A 20,014-nucleotide genomic window follows, 5' to 3' on the forward strand; every position below is an offset into this window, starting at 1 on the left:
GGTCTCTGCGTACGCACCCTCTTGTATGTGTGCTCTTTCATGTGAGCATGTTAGAGAGAGGGGGGTAGACTAGTTTGAGAGGCTGGGGGTGGGTGAGTGAGGGGTACACGGATACGGGTTTGTGAGTAGTTGACCTATATTTAATCAAGTCCCCACTGTTTTAACATGTCCGTGTAGATCTACGTATAATTACTTCCTTATCCTCTTACTTCCTTATCCTCATTCTCTCTCCAGGGGCAGCAGACCCAGGGCGACCGATGACCCAGTCAGAAGTGGAATCGTCTGTGGAAAATCTCGTCAAACAGTACGAAACGTCTGCTGCCGTTCCTACCACCCGGGACTTAGCTACACCCCGAAGCCTGTCCCACGAGAGCCGACAAAGTTTCATAGATCCGAAATTCGCCCACATGGGCATAGGAAAAAGAGATCGATCAAAGCTGTTTAGATATCTCAATCTAAGGAATAACAAGTTGAACCAGCTCAATTCTTTTGACGGTATCGGAAATGATCTCACATCAGACGGAAATCTAGCTCGAAGAAATGGCAACGATGGAGTGCGTTATGATGTTCGATCAGAGACCGATTATCTGGATTCCCGTTATCTGGACGACTCCTCTGAAGGCTCCTCTCAACCACTACAAGCATCCACTTATCCGGATAACTCGCCGGAAGTCTCCTTCCAACTATTGCCTCTGTTAGACGTCCATATGTCGTCTGCAAGTCCCTCGAGAATCGACACGCTGACGAAAGACTTGTATATCGAACTGCTCGCAGATGTTTTATCAAGAGCACGCATGATTGCCCAGAAAAAGAATATGGCAGATGGAAAATCCCCAAACGTGAGAGATCTGACCATGGGACAAAAAGAACAAGAGGCAATAGATCAGTATCAATTCCCACCCGGCATCGGAAGGTGAAAGAATAACAGCGACATTAGCAGCAACAGCAGCAGCAGCAGCAGCAGTAGCAGCAGCAGCAGCAGCGGCAGTAACAGCCAGAACAACAACTACAAAGTAAATGTAATCAGGAACATGTTCACAAAGTTCGCGTTTTTAACATCTTGATCCAATCATAAGCCAAGTTTTTTTTTGAGTGTGTGCTTGTCCAACTTTATTTTTCCGCCTTGTACGAAATTAGAAGTGGATACTTGCAATGAAGTTAAAATACGGAGTGAAAGCCTACATTGTTATTGGGTTGTTTTGTTTGTGTTTGGTTTTTTAAATTTTTTTCCTTTCTTTTTATTACATGTAATTTTAATTTTTATTTTTTTTTGGGGGGGGGCTCCTACTTTTGTTATTTTCTCATTGGCTTCACAGAAAATTAGCAAAGCAGTTTCCCTTTCAATTACAAAGATAATTCTACATTGCATTATATTGACCTTTAAAGGTAAAGGCATCCCTGGATCACTCGTCGAGCTTTATGTAAAAAGTAAGTGGACGAAGGAAAAAAAAACACTTGAAAATACTTTTACTTCACTTTTCCGATCCAGCGGCCATTTGAGTTCCAGCCATTCAGTCTGTCGATCCATGGCAAAGAATTTACAGGTTTAAAAAAAAAAGCAAAACAACAACTAAACAACACAGTAAGAAACACCAAAAAAAAACCCCCAAAACATACAGTAGGAGGAACTGCTTTCGCAAAAGATATAAGGACGTTAGAAGTTTGATAGGACAGAAGGAGCTGACAATACAAGAGCACCCGCCGACCCCCCCCCCCCCCCCCCACTCACGAATAAAAACTGAAATCGTCGACGTGATATCTTTCCCCAAGTGAGAATCGAGCTAATGTCCTTAGAGAGTCCCTTTGCTTGGATTAAACAGTGCACATCCACACAATAATTGCCAAGTTGTGCACTCGGAAATGACAGTTTAAGTTTTAGTAGAGGTTTTACGGCGCTCGCAACTGCATAGGTCATATCAGCGCCAGAAGATTATAGGTGTTACAAGAGAGTAACAAACATAAAAAGGAAGAAGGGGAGATAAGGACGATAGATGTTTAATAAGAAAGAAGAAGCAAACCACACCAGAGCACCCGCCAATCACCCACGGAAATGACAGACCGGGACAACAGAGTAAAGTGAGAAGGCAGAACAAACGAGTCGAGTCCTCCTATTGTCATCTGCAACGTCGTTTGAGTGGGGAAATGAAGGTGTTTGGTTTGTCTTGTTTAATTGTTCATTGTTTCAGGAAGCAACATCCCTGCAGCCCAGACATGTCCATTGATGCTCCGTTGCTCTCTCCAAAATGTTGCCGAGGGTCCTTCCACTGATTTTGCAAGTGCACATCTGGTTGAACGTTCTTCTGTTCTTTCCTGCAAGGATGTCAGATTTTCCGCTTCCTTTTTGTATTGTTTTGTTTTAGCAAGAGTTAAGTAAAAGTTTTACGACTCTTACAACACATGTAGGTTATATAAGTACCAACGTTTAGAGGTGTAACAAGAAAGTCATCATCATCATCAATGCCTTTCACCCCTGGCAGTCAGGGCATACCTATAGGCCACTTACAAGCTCCTACTATTAATTTTATCTCTGTCCTGGGCCATCATTCCATGCTCGTTCTAACTTCTAAGTGAGCTTCATCTCTCTCATGTCCCTTTCCACGCATCTCCTCCATGTTTCCCGTGGCCTATCCCTGCCTCGTGCTCCCTGTGGGTTTCACTGCAGCGACTGTTACAAGAAAGTAACAAACACAAAAAAAGAAAGGAGAGATAACAACGACCGACGTTTGAAAGGAAAGAAGGAGCCAACTACACTAGAGCACCCGCAAACCATCCAAGAAAGTGTTTGGTTTGAGTAAGGAGAAGCGCACTGACACAATAATGGTCATTAAATGCAATGAATTTTCAAGGAAGGATGACAAAAATAATTCAGATCCAAATCAGACCTGAACATCTTGTTTTCTTACAGTTATTTATGGCACTTGCAACACAATAAGGTCATATAAAGGGCCGAAGATGAGAGGTGTTACAAGAATGTAATTCACACAAAAAAGAAGGAAGGGAGATAACGACAAGAGACGTTTGATCGGAAAGAAGGAGCAAACCACACCAGAGTACCCGCCAACCACCCATTATCTGAACTTCAGATATCCACCTGAGAGACCTAAAGTATAACCCACAGTGCCAAAATGGCCAGCCTGTACATATTCAAAACATGACAGAGATATAACTAAGTCTCAGACGGATCACATTTCAATGTTTATTTCACAGTGGATAGCAAATGAGTTTGATACTGAAAAGAAAAAAAGAGACCAAAATGACATAACAAAGGCGTCTATAGTATACGACAATGTATACCAACATATGACACAAAAACAAGACTGACAAGTCACAGATATCGCATTGTAATATCGCTCAACAATCTAACCAATAAATAACATTTGTCAAAAGCAGAACGTGCTGCCAGTCAACACAAGAACAAGGCCTGGCCCACCAAACTCTGCTCCCCCCCCCCCTCCTTTCACACATATCTCTAATCACAAAAAAAAAGGCAAAACGATAGTTATAAAAGAACAAGTTGCCCACAGTGAGTTGTAACTTGCAACTGAAACAAAAAACAAAACAAAAAATAATCCTACCCAAGAATGCTTTTTCAAATGTGACACATCAAAAGAACTCCAAATACTATACTTGAAAAAACTCAGACATGAGTCTGAAACAAGACATTTGAAAAGAATACTCTGTCAAACTGTGTGCACACCAACTTGTGAAATTCTTCTTTTACACACCAACTATAGCTCATCCAACACAAACATATTATAGTTTTTTGGGGAGTCATTTTTGGTTCCATTAAAGTTGAGCCTTTACATTTCAAATATATAACAATCCTGATTTGTTTTTTTGGGCCAATTTTTTTTTTTTTGCAACATAATAGACTGATGTGAAAGGGCTCTGAAATTTGGGGAAGAAAGAAAAGGTTTAGAGAAACCAAAATCAAATAAAAGATTTTTTGCTACATTCATTCCGATTTTCTAAATGTAACTGATGAGGCAAGGAGATCAGTACTAAAGTTCATCTCTATATTCAGCGACCATTGAAACATGTTTCTAAACACCTGATACAACAGTACAGATTTTAATGTCAGCAAAAATTGCACTCAGTCTATGTCCAGGCGCAACAAGGTATACAGCCCGATCCGTACCAAACACATTGTGTAAATCATTCAGTTGTGAGGGTTTGAAGAAAGGAAAAAAAGCGTGTAACTTCAGTAGTTTAAATGTAAGACATGATGGTTAAGTTGTTTCATAAACAAAATTGTCCTTCCCTTTCACGAGATCCTTTCTGATCTCTCGGACTGACATGCATCAAAAATAGTTGCATCACACACATCTTTTTTTCTCCTTGACAGTACAAGAACACTGGGAAAATAACATCAAAAAGCTATAAATAATTTATAAATTACGCAGAGAATATGAGAAAGGATCAAAACAAAGTACTTTTTAGAAAATTAGAGGTGCCAAAATAAAGAAATATGAGATGGCAAGCAGTAATGTACAAGTACATGAAATCTAGGCATGTAAAAAAGTGCAGTCATACAGTCTCAAGAACGGCTATGCTGCATGTATAGAGACAAGAACCAGTAACAGGAGACAAGACTGAAAAATCGAAGGTCACAAAGAAGGTTTGAAAATTCCAATTTTCACAGCAAACTCTGTGGGACACACATACTGACCCCTCCACAAGCCATTAACCAACAAACTATTCATGGGCTTGCCTGGAACCCTAAGCCATTTATTTGTGCTATGTTTTCTCTGACCATATTGACTCATAACACACGGCAAGACTTTTACCAAATAGAAAACTTTTCAAATCCTGACAACAGGGCTTCAACAGGGCTGTCAAACTAAGGCTGCTGGCCAGACTGGGTAAACACTCACTGAGCAATGGAAAAACCGAAACCTTTTTTAAACAAAATACGACTTAAAACAGAAAAAAAAAGTGAAAATTTATGTCAAATCAAGAGCATAGCAAATTTTGATTTTATGCCAGTTTGTCAACAGCTGGATGTTTGGCATCTTTTCTTGAGTTCGTTTATGTTATGTGTAAGATTCTACGTTGAAGGGACTCTCAAGGCGGACTACCACTACCTAAATTTCTCCCGCATGCCCATGGACCTTGAGTTTGACAACAGTGGGCTAGGCAATGACCATTTGGTGTATAGTATTAGCAGCCACGCTGAAATATTAACACTTTTTTTGTAGTAAAGGTACTTTATTGTAAAGGTGAAACACAAAAATCATATTTATCTGTAGTTCACCCTTTTGTGCAAGCAACCTTCGACTAGGGAATTCAAATAGTGATCGAAAAGGGGAAATACAACACACTGTGCTAGCTGTATGGTCATAAGCAAATTACCTATTCAATTCTATAATCTGGAAGATGTTCGAAAGTCAAAGTACATCTTGTCACATTAATCATTATGTGAACACAAAGGGTATTTGACAGAGAGATGTGCTTTCAGTCAAATCCCACATTGCAGTCCATTACCATTGTTACTGCTTCTAAACCATCACTATACAATTCAACCTAAAACCCTAGCCAACAACAAGTAGAAGATTTAGGCACTGAGTTTATCAACATTATCTACAACAAAAGGTCTTGTGTCAAAGCCAAGAAGCAGAGTCTGAGTTATACCACTAATGCTACCTTCAATGCTAACCCAAAGTATTAATGCCCAATATAAGTAGGACCATAACGTTGAAAAGCTTTAAACACGCGCCAAACTACCATGGGCCCTGAGTTAGGAAACAACTCTGCAAGAATTTGAACCATGGGTCACACCAACAGCCAATAAGACTCAGATGCAAACTCATTCGACAGATAGTGCAACAACAAACCACACTCTCAAAGGATGACAAGTCTCTCCAGCAAAACCATAGACAGTTAAAAGAGGAACATTATAACTCGGAGACAGTCCAACTACCAGTGCGTCCAACAGCTCAAGCTGAATATTTAGGAAAATTCTACCGGGGGTCTAGGGGCCTAGACTTTGCTACAGTACTTTGGTAGCCCTATGCTATCACACTTTTTTACTGATGGAGTTGATAATAATGGAGAGCAAGTACGGAAATGTCAGAAAGTACGTATTTCCATAAAAATATGGAAAATTGGAAGCACTGAACTAAGCTATTTATACAATGGTATGGCTGGAGAAGGCAGGGGTAAGAAGACTGTCACTCTGACCATGAAGACTCTCCTCTAAACTAAATGTACATAAGTTTCAAAAGGGGATGTAAGCTCAACTCACTCGTCACTTGTTCATGTTCTCGTAAAAACAATGGTGGTATCAGAAGCCCTAATTGTCAGCCAACAATAACGACAAAGCTGTCAAACACAAGAAAAAGTTCTCTCCCTCACAGTACAGTGACCGCCATGACTAGCGACAGGAGAATATTGGACAATAAAACCCTGTCCAAACATACTGAAGATGTGTGCCAATTCAGACAATGACTCAAAGGGTCAGCTCTTTCCCGAACAAGAATTGTTTTTCAAACCTAAGGTGAATCATTCCTGTTTCATTTTCTCCGAAACCAACAAGAGATTCAGAAACTTTTTCCGCCGCAGGCAACTCACAAGAAGTTTGAACTAACAAGATGTTAAAAGTGTAACATCTGAGCTAAAGCAAGAGTTGGCATATCTGATGATATCAGATCAATGTCACTTGGAAAACAAACTTCAAACCGCAGACTTAGCGTAACTGCCGGACACCTCAAACTATGCTATAACAGGGTTTCACTGCTTCAGAGGTACACAATCCACACCAAGCTTTGCAAACCATTCCTCAGGCAGCTCTACAATGGGCCAGGAACAAATGACACAAAACTGGAGAAAACTCATCACAACAACACTGATCAATTGCACAAAAGGACATTACACAAATCTGCAATCTTTATTTTAAAAGTAAAAATGTATAATGTAAAGGAATCATGCTTGACAGAAATCATTTTTTTAAAACCCCAAAAAACCAGCGCTGAAGAGTTTGCTGCTTTTAAACCCCGGCATGTGTACAATTCAGTTTGCATGTTATTTTTTAAATGAAATACAAACAGCATTCAGTGACTTTAACCCAAAAAAAAAGTAAACACCCCTTATGACAAAAAAAGGGAGCATCAAAAGAAAAATAGTGACTCTCAACAGCTCTTGAAGCTTGTTCAGTTGTGTTTAGAAAGACACTCTGCAAAGAAAATTCAGGACAAATCCATTAACATACAAGTTGGAAAATTATACGAAGTTGGTTTCTAGTCACCGTTTTTCAAAAACCGGGGGCAAACCTGGTTGCAAAAACTGCCAGGGGCAAACGGCTGAAAGAGAAAGAAGTGGGTTTAGCCTCAGTTCTTCACATTCAGAAAAGATATCATGACAGAGGTGGCAGTAATGACAGTGGAACTGAACTGCACCAGTTAAGTTCTGGTGGTACACAAACATCCACACTGGTCCCTGGACAGCAAACTCTCAACCTTTTAACAATCAGAATATTTATCTCAAGCAGTAATGCTACATGCCCAAATCAACTGAAAAAAAAAAGAAGTTTACTTTGTTACTCTTTGCTAGCCGTTGCTTCGACTAGAAAATGACTCACTAAAGTACTGTTCAAGCTGAAATATGCTAGAGAAAAATGCTTCACCCTAATACTGTCGAGGATTATAGTGGGATGCAACGCTGCTTTCAGAAAATAGGCAGCAGGACAACACATTATCAACATAAAAGTAAAACAGCTATTGTATCATTTGAAACCTTGATAATTTATGTTTAGAAAGACACTATGCAAAAATTTGGGTTCAAATTCACCAAAATAAATAATGAAACATTATCCAAAGGTCTGAACATTCCTTCCTAATAATGGCTCTTCAACAAAGTACACACCCTTTACCCTCTAAAATGCAAAAAGCATTCAACCATAAGACTTTACCCACCAGACAAGTAGCCTTATTAACTAGTTACAAGCTAACCCCCCCCCCTCCCCACCTCCTCAATGCCACATGAGTGTGACAGGTTATTTTTGGACAAGAATCAATATGGTTTACCAAACATCACCTCGATTTTCATACGTGTCATCACATGATCAAATTTTACAACTCTCAAAAACAGTGCTACAAACCGTGACAGAACTTTGCACAACTGTACTTTATGCCGCCACCCGGTACATTCTCCTTGTATTTCAGTTGGAAAGCTCATTTGCAACCCTCGAAAAAAGACCTGTGATACAGTCTTTGTTTGGTGTATATATATATACAACTACAAGCCAAGCCACCATCACTGGACAAAGTGTTTATGGAAAAATATAGATTACACTCATGTCAACCGAATTTTCAAGTTTCCAAGTTCAAGATCCTGTCTTATAGAAATTCTAAGAAACAAAGAGGACAACATCATAACACTGCTATTTCGTTTCAAACATTCAAACTAGAAAACAAATCAACAAACAAAAAGTGTAAAACACCAACAAAGAAGCCCATCTCAATGAAATATTTTTAAAAGAATAAAAAAAACATACTGTATAAATTCATGGAGAAATGACATCAAAGTATAAAATTATTCAAATTTGTGCATTTCATTTGTTACTTCACAAAAGAACTATGACACTTGCATCACAGGAATAAGGGACAGAACTCTGGTCCAGTTGGCCAAAATGGGGGGAAGTTAACATTCATTGTTCAACATGAGCATTCATTCATCCAACAACTCTTACATCTCTCGTGAACCACTACCATCTCCAACAGCATTCAGTTCACACATAGGGAGGTGTCTCTGGACACTTTCACAGTAAGCACATCACAATACAACAACGACTTGTGTATATATATTAACAAAGACTTCAAAAGTACAATTCTGCAAATCCCCCCAAACCGACCTGTATACATGAGCCCGGTACAGATCCTATACAAATATCTCAGTTATCGACTATGCACACACTTGACAATCAGAATGATTAACAGCCCTGATAACTTGGTAGACATCACAATTTCCAATATGATAACACAAACTGGACAAAGACTACTGGTTGTTGTCTGAGCTGGAGTCATCTGACAGGGGGTTGGGGTCGCCTCGCACGCGACACCGGTGGATGATGGCCTTCTCATAGGCTTTCTTCACCGCGTTGCGCACATTGGGCTTTTTGTTCTCCATCAGTTTGCTTTTGTCCAGGTCCGAGTTGACCCCCAGAGGTTCCAGCTTGCTACGCGGCAGCCATTGCCTAATAGACAAGACACAAACATAAACAATTCAAATGTAAATGGTTTTTGCTTTGAAATAGATTACCTGTTCCACTCAAAATTTAAAAAAAAAACAAAAAAACTTTGAACAAATTTGTGTTCACCTTGATCCCAATGGTAAAAGCTGACTGTCAAGAGATGAACTGCTTTTGAAACATTTCATTCATCACACAAACAGCTTGGATTGATTGACTAAATATTTTACACCCAAGTTGAGATCATTTAAGTTATTTTAAAAATTAGGTGTTAGACTCAGCAAGTCAGGGATAAGCCAACCAGAGTAGGACACAGCAGGAGAGAAGATGGAAATACTCTACAAAATAGGCATCCCCATATTGGAATCGAACTCTTGTCTTTGGCATGAAGAGCCTATTTGTTGCATCAAAGATGTCAGTCAAATGGCTTTGATAAACAGCAAATCCTGAAACTTCTTAATTATGACATTGACAAACATTATTCATCTCACAATTTGTCTTAGTCGTTTACAATGGCAGTGGATGTTACAAAGGCAGCATGTGGTTTGTGTGGATAATTAAAGGTTGTTTTCCCCTATTGTTTTCAGGTACCACATCCATGAGAAATTTTCGGAATATAACAAGACATTTTCAGACCAGCTTCTCGCACACCTGTTACAGTCTCTCCAGCATGTTACTAAAACTGTTTTGCAACTACCTAAGAAACAATGGTAGTTACTTTGCGCAGCTAATAAAAGTTTGCTCACATTAATATAGAGCAAACTGAGACAATAATGATTATTTTCAGCACTGGGGGGAAAAAGCCAATTGGCAGATCAACCTTCTTACACTCATTTTACTTCTAAAAAGGAGTGGCCAGCAGAATAACGATTTGTGAGGCATTCTGAAGAAATCAGGCGCTCGTCATAATAATTAAATCAAAGAAACCACCATTTTTGACTGATGGGCAATTTTATACTAATTTTGGTTCTTTGGCTCAACACCTTTTATTAGAGTTGGGTCGAGCTTGCTAAATCAGCATCCGGGAGTAACGAACAGTTCGCTGGCACTAGCTACACTTCGGACAGAGATAACAGTTCGTTTAGTGAGCGAGCGGACCGGCAGACGGAGAGACTCCATTATGGGCTCCATGCATTCAAGCGGGCGGACGAACGGAGCGACTCCTTCAATTGCATACTACTCCCCCCCCCCCCCCCCCCCCCAAAGACTTTTATAAAAAATTAAATTTAGATCTAATTTTTAAAATCACCCTCCTCCTCACATTGTAACTTGACATTCATGGCGGAAACTTCTCAATTTGCTGTTAAATGTGTTTATAAAGCTTTTTTGGAAAATGTCTTTGTTCTGTGATGCAATATTGTGTAACATTTATTACTCGGTGAAATGATATTGTTTGAAAATTACCTGGCAAACCACATAACGCTGGAAAGAGGGAATCCTTAGGCTATGTCTCCTTATGCGCGACGCGACGCGACACTTAGTCACACGGGACTGTCGCTAGTGATGAGTCGCGAGGTGTTTTGTTATGCACGGCCACATAGCACTAAAATTTTCAGTCGCATGCTACAAAAGCGACAAAACTGTATCCATAGACGTGGCGTGACATTTCGCCGAAAGCGACTAGCAATTCCCAGAAGAGAGACAGTGGCAAATTTTAATGTGAAGATGGACAAGGAAGTACAAAGTCCATCGGTTGGGAGTTCTACAAGCCGTTGACAATTTTTTATTCCGTACATAGCCAATCCCATGCGTCCTCCTCCTCCTCCTCCTCCTCTTCCTCATCCTCCTCCTGCTGTCCGTTAAAAAAACAAAACAGCAAAATTAGATTCACAAAACTTGCATTGGGTCCAATTGAAAATGAAAACACACACACACACACCATACACACACAACCCATGGCATGTCGACCGGCACTCCTTGGCTAGGCATTTTGACCAATGGTAATGCTCTAAACCAGTCAAACCCCTAGTCTGTCGCATGCGACGAGACCCTCGATTGCTATATGGACTGACCGCAGGCGATGGTTGTGTCGCATGTAAGGAGAGGGTTTCTTTATAATCTTACTTGATTGATTTTAGAGCGGCAAGGACCACAAGCGACATGACGTCGCATTGCGTATAAGGAGACAAGCTCTTAGCTTTCCATTGAGACCTATTTTAAGTCCTTGGGATCCCCTTTACGGCCTACGAAAGGGCTTGAAAGAATGCTTGTATTTGTAAACATTTCAATGACCTCCTTTGTTACAAAGGGGAACTCCCTAGTTTCCGATACTCTCATTGGCTCAAAACTTCTTGGATTTTTTAGTTTTCCAAAATGGCTTCCAGGTACGATCTAGTCAGTGATGCCCTAATGAAGGCCAGAAACTCAAAACATTCGTGGGGAGAATTGGCTGTATCTTACAAATGCGACATTTATATATATTTTTTTTTTATTGTTATAATTTTTCTCTGTCTGCAAATTGTTGTTCAAGTGATGAGACATATATTGCAGCTATCAGAACAGTTTAATTTTTGGTTTGTTTTGCGTCCCAAGCAACACTGTAAGCAGGTCATTTAAGAGACGGGTTACATCGACTCTGCCTGTCAGGGCCAACCTGGGCTGAGAGGGAGGAATCCCAGCAGAAAAACAGATGCTCATCCCCAGGTGGGAATCAAAGTAGTCTTCTACATGATAGGCAAAGAGCCTTATCATAACACCACAGACGCCAGTTCAGCACAGTCAGTGAAAATGTTTTGGGGCCTGATAAATAAAGTCCCCAACCGGTGTCCTAGATCTCTTGTTTTGCTTTTCGCACCTCGCAACACTGTATGGTCATTTAAGAGGCGGGCTACTTCGATCCTGCCTGTCATGGCCAATTTGGGCTGAGAGGGACGCTAAGCTACATCCTAGAAGAGAGACAAAGATACTCCATTAAAAATTTGTTCCACATGGGCCTTGATTCGAACTCCAGCTCTCTGCATGATAATGATAGATGAAGAGCCAAACTATTGAACCACAGACGCTGGTCCAACTGTTGTATATCCTGTATTTCATTTGTGTTTAAAGTCTTTCAATGTCTACTCAAGTATTGACATTTAGAACCATGATTAATTATAGCTCTTTAGCTTTAAAGTTCTTGTTTTGTCTTTTTTTGTTGTTGTTTTGTTTACGTTCTGATGCCCTTGAGAAAACATTCTAAAAACAAAACTATTGATGCAAATGATTTGAAAATTGGTGAGTATATTTGCATTGAAACATTTAATATGTGTGCCAAATTTCATTGACCAAGCTTTATTAGAAGATGCCTGTTGCTATGGAGGCATTTGTCAAATCTTTGATTGCCAATTTCTCAGTATTTTACCTCGGACAGCAGTGGAGCATTCCAATATTGAATCGTGCTTCATTCCATTAAATATTATTGTATTCATTTGATATTGGTGTCATATGAAGGGGAATTATGTCGTCTTTGCATTTGTACCAAAAACCCAAATTATGAAGTATGTACTTTGTGGACCAAACCGTCAGGACTCTCCACATATTGCCATAATCATTCTGCGCACCTCCAAAGAAAGTCAGTAGTCAGCACGCACTAAAGATAGTATCAAAGCACTGCGGCCTAATTTGTGTCTTCTCTAATCATTCAAATTAGAATGCTTTTTTTTTCACCTGCTGAAAAATTTTAATGAAACCAGCTTCACAATTCGAACATTGTATTATCGATATTCCCCACTTCAAGTTTACACACATGAATTCGCAACGGCCGAGCCATTGTCATTAAGTGGAAAAGAAAGATGGTTTCTTACCATGTGCGCTTGGTATCAAAGAAAAGAACCAGGTAGACAGACTCGGAGTATTTGCTCTGCAGTTCCAGCACCTCATCCGGGGGGACAGGGATTGGAACACCATTGTGGAAGTAGCCAGTCTTGGGCATTTTCGGGTTGATGATCTGAACATAGAAATAAGAAGAATCATTACCAAATTTTGTTTGTTGGTTTCAATAAACACTTAATAGACATTGAAAAGGAATACCAAAAGTAAACAGTTTTTTACAGGTCATTATAACATTTAATTGAAAAAAGTACATGGAAGAGACCATAGCATAACTTCCATCACCCAACCACAGATTTAACTCATTCCCTACTGTGAGCAGAAATTTCGGAGTTCTGTTATCAGACTCCGATAAACCACTATTTAAAGCTCAAGTTACTTTTTCCTCAGCCCTGTCTGATAAAAAAATCATTTCTCTGCATTTCGACTGCTGGGTGTAAGACTCTTTCAATATGTTACTTTGAATTGGGAAAAGTGGCATACGACAGTCTTACACTGAGCAGTCAATTTTGATACACAACACATTCAAATTTCACTTTAAAAATTAAGAAAAAAAAATGTACACTTTTTCTGATTAGTCATATGAAAAAATGCTCCTCCCCCCAAAGTGACAGTGAAGATAACGGTCTAGAAGGGAAAGAGTTTTAGTAAGAATTTTAGAGCACTTGCAACACAATAAGGTCATTTTAGTACTGAAAATAGGTGTTACAAAACAAACACACAAAAAGGAGGAGAGATCAGGACAACATGGTTTTTTTAGTAAGTGTTTTACAGCACTTGCAACACAATAAGGTCATATAAGTGCCAAAGATTAGAGGTGTTACAAGAGAGTAACAAACAGATGTTTGATAGGATAGAAAGAGCAAACCACACAAAAGCACCCTCTAACCACCCACAGGAAAAGAGTTAACAGATGGACTGCATCTGCAAAGGAAGAGCTACCAGTAGAGAGTACCAACCACCAACAACTACCAGCAGTAGAGAAGACTCACCAGTGCTGGGTACCACGGGTATCCTCGGCACTTGGCCCAGACCAGGTCCAGCGGCTCCAGCGTGATGAGCTCGTCAGAGTCCACACTGGGACTGCGACGGGCACGGCCTGTCAATACACATAGGCATCTCGTCACACCGTGGGACAAAAACAGGGGAAAACATTATTTTTCCTGTTCCTATGAGAATATGTACACGGGTGCCGGATGCTTGTTTTTTGTTCATTTGTAAGAAGAGAAGCTCATTAATGCAATAAAAATAATTTAGCGTAGGGAAACAGCGAGACAGTCAGACAAACAAACAGAAACAAAAGAGGGACAGTAAAGAAGTAGATTTTACTAGTGGCACCCCCAGTATTGTGGAAAAAGTAAAAGATCCCACAAGACATACAAACAAATCATTTGTAAGTAAATTTTTTTAAGAGAAGCACTTTGGAAGCCAAAAAGAGTGCAAAAAAGAAAAACAATAGAAAGATATAATAGAAGGAAGGGAGTAGTTGGGTGTTTTTTTAACTGTAAGTCAGTGCATCAAAAGCCACATTCCACCCATGAAAAATTAGGAAAACAACACTGAAAATAAATACAAATAAGACATAGCAGGTCCAAACCAGATGGCCATCCAAACACCCAAAAAATACCAAATGGAATAGGAAGATGGAAAAGCTTTCAGGACAAAACTTCAACCATTAGCTGTACACTGCTTTTCATTTCACACAAACACAAAATACTTTTCTCTCTAGGCTACACAAAGTCAGTTAATTCATCTTACAGCTACAACCCAGCACAACATAGAAACCCATGACATTCATGCAACAGATTTCCAAAAAGACAGTCAAAACCATCTGCAGATGCCAAAGATAGGAACTAAAGACATTCAGTAGTTTCAGCTATAGTTTTCATCTAATCATTTTGAAAGCTTTACCAGCTACTAAATAATATTAACGAAATGTTTTGGTGCTATCGTGGTTCACCATCCTCTTCAAGTCCTTGAATCACAATTCCTTTCTCTATAAAATCCAGTTTGAAAAAGGACATTGGCCCTGTGCTCCTTATTTTTAAAACTCCAATGAAAAAGTACTGTGATAACAATGGAGATAATAGCAAAGCAAATGATATATCATCAGGCCCAAACAGGTGTTTTAAGACAGCATCAGGGTTACAAATTTGCTTTTTCTGAGTTTACAGTAAAAAAAAAAAAGTGAGCTGTGACCAGTTGTACAGATTCAAACATACAAGCCTAACCAGTCTACCAAAAGACAGAGATATTTAAACACGTAAGGATTTCCGTCTTTTATGAGCAACAAAGCATTGCACCAGACGCAGGCTCATGGGGATTAAGCAGGTTAACTGTTATAACAGTACTGATAACAGTGAGCAGTTAGAAGGTCAACTGTTAAAGAACAGCACAATTTACAGACAAAAATCAAGCAATCAAACTTCATAGAAAGCAAACAGGACAAGGTGTGAATTATTTCAGTGGAATAACTAGAAAAAAGCACAAAGTGTAGAATGTTTATTACAAGGAGTAAACTGTCAAGGGCAAGCACTGTGCACAAAATATTGTTAAGTAAACTGTCTAGAACACAAACAACACAGGATACAACGCAAACAACCATCTAGAACAAACACTGGACAGAATACAACGAAGTAAACCCTTCAGAACAAGCACTACACAAACGCAAACAGTCTGGAACCAGCACTCCACATAGAATACGACATGCAAACTGTTCACAACAAACACTGTGCACAGAATACAACGCAAACTGTCAAGTACACGTGCTACACATAGAATATGACACAAACTGTGAACACTAAACATAGAATACATTACAACCACACCACAAACTATGAACAACAAACTACACAAAGAGAGCAGACGCAGCTGTTGGTCTATCCATTATATCTGAGGTTCATCATGAGGTCAGTCTAGTTGACTTTACGCTAACCAATCCTATTGTGTTGGGTAGCCCTATGTCACAATTCTAATGTTTCTTGAAAACGTACAGCTTGTAAAAGCAAAATTAGTAAAATGTTAAGGAAAATAAAAGATTTGAATGTAGTGATACTGACACATTACGACTGATAGAATCTTTATTTAGAAGGCCTATTTGTTGTCAATTGTTAGCTATGAGTACCACCGGTATTCTGTCAAACATAAATTTCCATTTGTTGTGCTTAAGGAAAGCATGCACACAATGCAGAGTGCTTCATCTTGGGTCCAGTGAAGAGACTTCGTCTTGATGTCATGAAAATATTAAAAGACCATCACACCAAATATAATATAATATAAAATGCTCATATCTTTCAGGTCTTGATTGATTGTAGATGTTAATATCCCTATCAGCACAATTCAATACATTTAGGAGAGGAGCTGCCTCCATCGTGCTTATAAAGGGACCACCTGGGTAGCAAAGGATATTGCATCCCAACAAGCAGACACTTGATTTTTTCTGAAAACTGAATAGAAAAAAGGACTTTGTGTCTTTTGCAGGCTAAACAAACAGCCTAACAAAACGCCAGTTTTCAGTGCATCACCCTTTGATTTGGACTAGAAAAATGACATTGTCCTGCGGTGAACTCAACTTGCAAGATAAACAAATCTTGATTGTCGGACCTGATCTCAGGAGAAAACTGATGTATGCGCCGTCCCTCCGCTATGTGATGTTACTGATGCGACTTTCATCTCGTCCATGAAGCTCCTTCTACCACACTGTAAGCTCAGATTCCACTTGTTTGAGCAGGAAGTCAGTTCAAGAGCGTAATGCTGAGTCAATGTGCAGGCCAGGTATCTTACTGGCTGTGTGTTTGTTTTAAGTCTGTGGTAACTCGCAAAGCCCCTGTTAGAGTGGCCTGCCATACCAGCCAGAAATATCAGACAACACCAATTAAAAGTTGTGCGAAAATTCTACAAATCCCACAGTGACTCCATTGGTTGCTCAATACAGCAAAGACCTCAGATAACTCAAACTGTTTGGCCTACATCCCTTCACTGATGAGTGTTGCACTGCGTGATCATACACAAAATCTTAGAAAACTAAAAAATACTTTTGACCTTTGCTTCACACGGTTTCAAAAGAACCAAAATAACCCCCAAATTTAAATATAATCTACCATTAAAAGAACATCACTCTTTCTTTGGGTTACAGACAAGCACATTGACACAATGACAGACAATTAGTGCAGGGGAAAAGTCAGACAGACATACAGAAACAATAGAGGGAAAAGAAAGAATTAGGAACTACTAATGCCATCCTTCAATCATCTGCTATAAATTATCAAGGAAAGGATGTAAGGAACCATTTCTTTTTTATTTATATTTTTTAGTAGAGGGTTTTACGGAGCTCGCAACTGCATAAGGTCATATGAGCGCCAGAACCATTTCTATGGGAAAACCCTAGCACTTCTGTGCTGCTGTACCTTAGCCACAGCAACTTTCCTTGAATATATTAGGACAAGCCAAGGCATAAAATAGTCGATATAGAGTGCTTTGTCTCATCAAGTCAGCATTCGCATCCTATTTTAAATTTGTAAGCTCATTCAAGGCAAGTAACTCCGGAAGAATCATATATGGGGTATGACGCAGTGGAATCAGGCTCTCGTCAATTTTTGGGCATATTGAGTTGATGGTATCATCTTAAGGCGTCCATTTTCCTTGTTTTTAGTGAAAATAATATCCATCTATGTTGATTAGAAGTCGAGATATGTGTGATTGAAGGAAATGAGGGTCATCTGGTTTCAGAGGTAAAATTAGCGAGAAAATGGCTGCCAAAGTTGAGTTATTTCCTTTGCTTGAGAGTCCGTGGAAACTGAACATTTACATTTCTGCTGCCTTTAATCAACATTTTTCCGTAAAATCCACACAGAAATGTGCTCTTTAAAAGGCATGAAAGGTGTTGAACCAAAAAACAAAAATTCGATAAAAATTCCCAAACCTACGGGAAAATGCCAATTTCTTGACTTTCATTATTTTGACGAGCGCCTGATTCCACCATGCTGCCTCACATATGTCTGTATTGTTTACATTCATCGTTAGAATTGATCAAAAGAACCTTCTAAAAGATGGGAGACAACAAATTTACTTGCTCAGTACCAGCTCCAGTCTTCAGATTCACAAATGGAGACACTCACAATTCACACTGTTGTACACATATGAAAGTGCCAGTCTAACGAAAGCTAACCGTAACCATTATTCATTGTACAGACAGCAAGATCTACTACTCAACAAATTTTCTGCACCAAGCTAGTGGGGGTGGGGGACTTGTGCAATAAGCCTTGAGCAAAGACACTGGAGCATATTCACTATTTGACTGACCATAATCTCTTTTGAATTTAATTTTGAAAGCACATTATCATTCATTATGGCTTTTGAACTACTTCTGTGATGGTATAGCCACTCCTGAGCTAATTTTATCAGGAGAGCATAAATCATTCTTAAATTCTGCCATGGTACGTACACCTCGGAAATTATTAACAAAATATTCTCTTTTGAATTACGTTTCCTAAGAGCACATTTAAATTAATTTTGCCGAAACATAACAGAGAATGTACTCATTTTGCACAAGTACCAACATTCTAGGCCCATTCCAGATGTAAATCGTGTGCACAGTGCACAGAAGTGAAAAAAAGTTTTGAAGCTAGTGTAGGACATAAAAAATAACTTTATACAGTAAAATTATAGAACTGAAATGTCTTGGGCTTACATGTAGGGTTAAGTAATCCTGAGCTTAGTTCAAATTCTATTATTGTGTCACCAAACTTAGGGACAAGAAGGGGGAGGTCAGCATTACAGCCTGCAAATCTGTGAGCGTTGCAATATCTGAGTATTTTAAATGTTCAGGAGTGCAGCATTTACACATAGGGCAACAATGAAACGATATCAACAAGCATTAGAGACAGCCACTCCATCATGTGTATATTCTTCAACTCATCATATCAAAGCGTTTGCGATTTTCAACATGGGATCCCGAGTTCTTGTTACTTTTCTATTTAGGCATTACTTTTTAATAGTGCTTAAGAGATCTTGTTAGCTTTTTTACCTCAGGTAAAGGTATTTTGTTTCTTTTCATCGTGATGAACAATTTACACAATTTGCTATAGCGGTATCTTGTCTGACATCCCATCCTGAAAGAGCATGCTTCTACTGCATGGGCAGTCCATCAAAATTTCCATTTGAAATGCATTACTTTCGAAGATAGAAACTTTTTCCCTTCTGCCAGGAACTAGATCTAGCAAACTCATTCTTTGATTTCTGTGCTGAAAAGGGAGAAACCTTATTTCACATTTCAATGAGTTCAGAGTGAGAAAATATGTACAAGGGAAGCCATAACATTTGGAGCCTAGCACATCTTCCAGAGTCACAAGTGCTGTGCCACGAGTGTATAAATTGATACCATGGGCACCATAGGATGGAGAAACTCACACAAAGGAAGAAAAGGACAGGGGGTGCAATGGCAATAAATACCTCATTAAAATAGGGCAAGTCTACCAATTAGTTACCCGCCATAATGGATGGTACAAACTCAGTCATGCTGTGCTATTATAATAGCAATGTTTCCATTTAAGAAAAGGAGAGGTGAAAAGCAGTCATAATGTCCAAGAGGTTATTAACTTCCATGTGTCACAAGGAGGTTAAGTGCTGTTGACAACTTCAGAGAGCTTTGGAACCATGCAACCATGTAACCAAGACATCCTTTCATTTACCTGTAATCAAATCAGGTTACTGTCGCCATCTCAAGAACACATTCCACCCCCTGTCCTTTTCCATAATATGTGGTAAGAATTTCAAGTGCTGCACTTTATGACAAATATATTTCATTCTCCATCCCCATCTTCTTTAAATGATGTAAATAAGTTCTTGTCCCTAGACTAGCAGAGAATATGTTTACAGCACACTATTCTCTCAGCTTTTCAGTAGTTTGAATGATCACTATAGAGCAGATGGGTCTCTGCAGGTTAAGTAAAAGTACAGAAAAGCACACTGACATGAGAGTGGTCATTAAGTGCTTGGACAGAACAAAGTGACAGGGGAGAAAAA

The 20,014-nt window shown here is 39.3% G+C and overlaps 2 protein-coding genes across 3 annotated transcripts in view; one reads left to right on the plus strand and one right to left on the minus strand.

Annotated features, from left to right (window-relative positions):
- Window positions 1-233: 233 nt before the first annotated feature.
- On the plus strand, window positions 234-1,181 carry LOC106011349 (the record flags this gene model as incomplete). Its single annotated transcript, XM_013080644.2, is given in 1 exon segment — window positions 234-1,181. A coding segment is annotated over 1 exon segment (684 nt), but the record flags the coding sequence as incomplete, so codon positions are not given.
- Window positions 1,182-6,547: 5,366 nt separating this feature from the next.
- Window positions 6,548-20,014, minus strand: part of LOC101860799 (bromodomain-containing protein 1) — a 48,612-nt gene continuing 35,145 nt past the window's right edge. For both annotated transcript variants that reach the window (XM_013080650.2, XM_005095033.3), the window contains 3 exons: window positions 13,984-14,090; window positions 12,967-13,109; window positions 6,548-9,190 (listed from right to left, as the gene is read on the minus strand). In XM_013080650.2, the coding sequence (XP_012936104.1) occupies window positions 8,992-9,190; window positions 12,967-13,109; window positions 13,984-14,090 (449 nt within the window). In that variant the 3' untranslated portion in view covers window positions 6,548-8,991. The remainder of the gene's footprint in view (window positions 9,191-12,966; window positions 13,110-13,983; window positions 14,091-20,014) is intronic.

Source organism: Aplysia californica, unplaced genomic scaffold (genome assembly GCF_000002075.1).
Source record: "Aplysia californica isolate F4 #8 unplaced genomic scaffold, AplCal3.0 scaffold00094, whole genome shotgun sequence".
Classification (NCBI taxonomy): Eukaryota; Metazoa; Mollusca; class Gastropoda; order Aplysiida; family Aplysiidae; genus Aplysia; species Aplysia californica.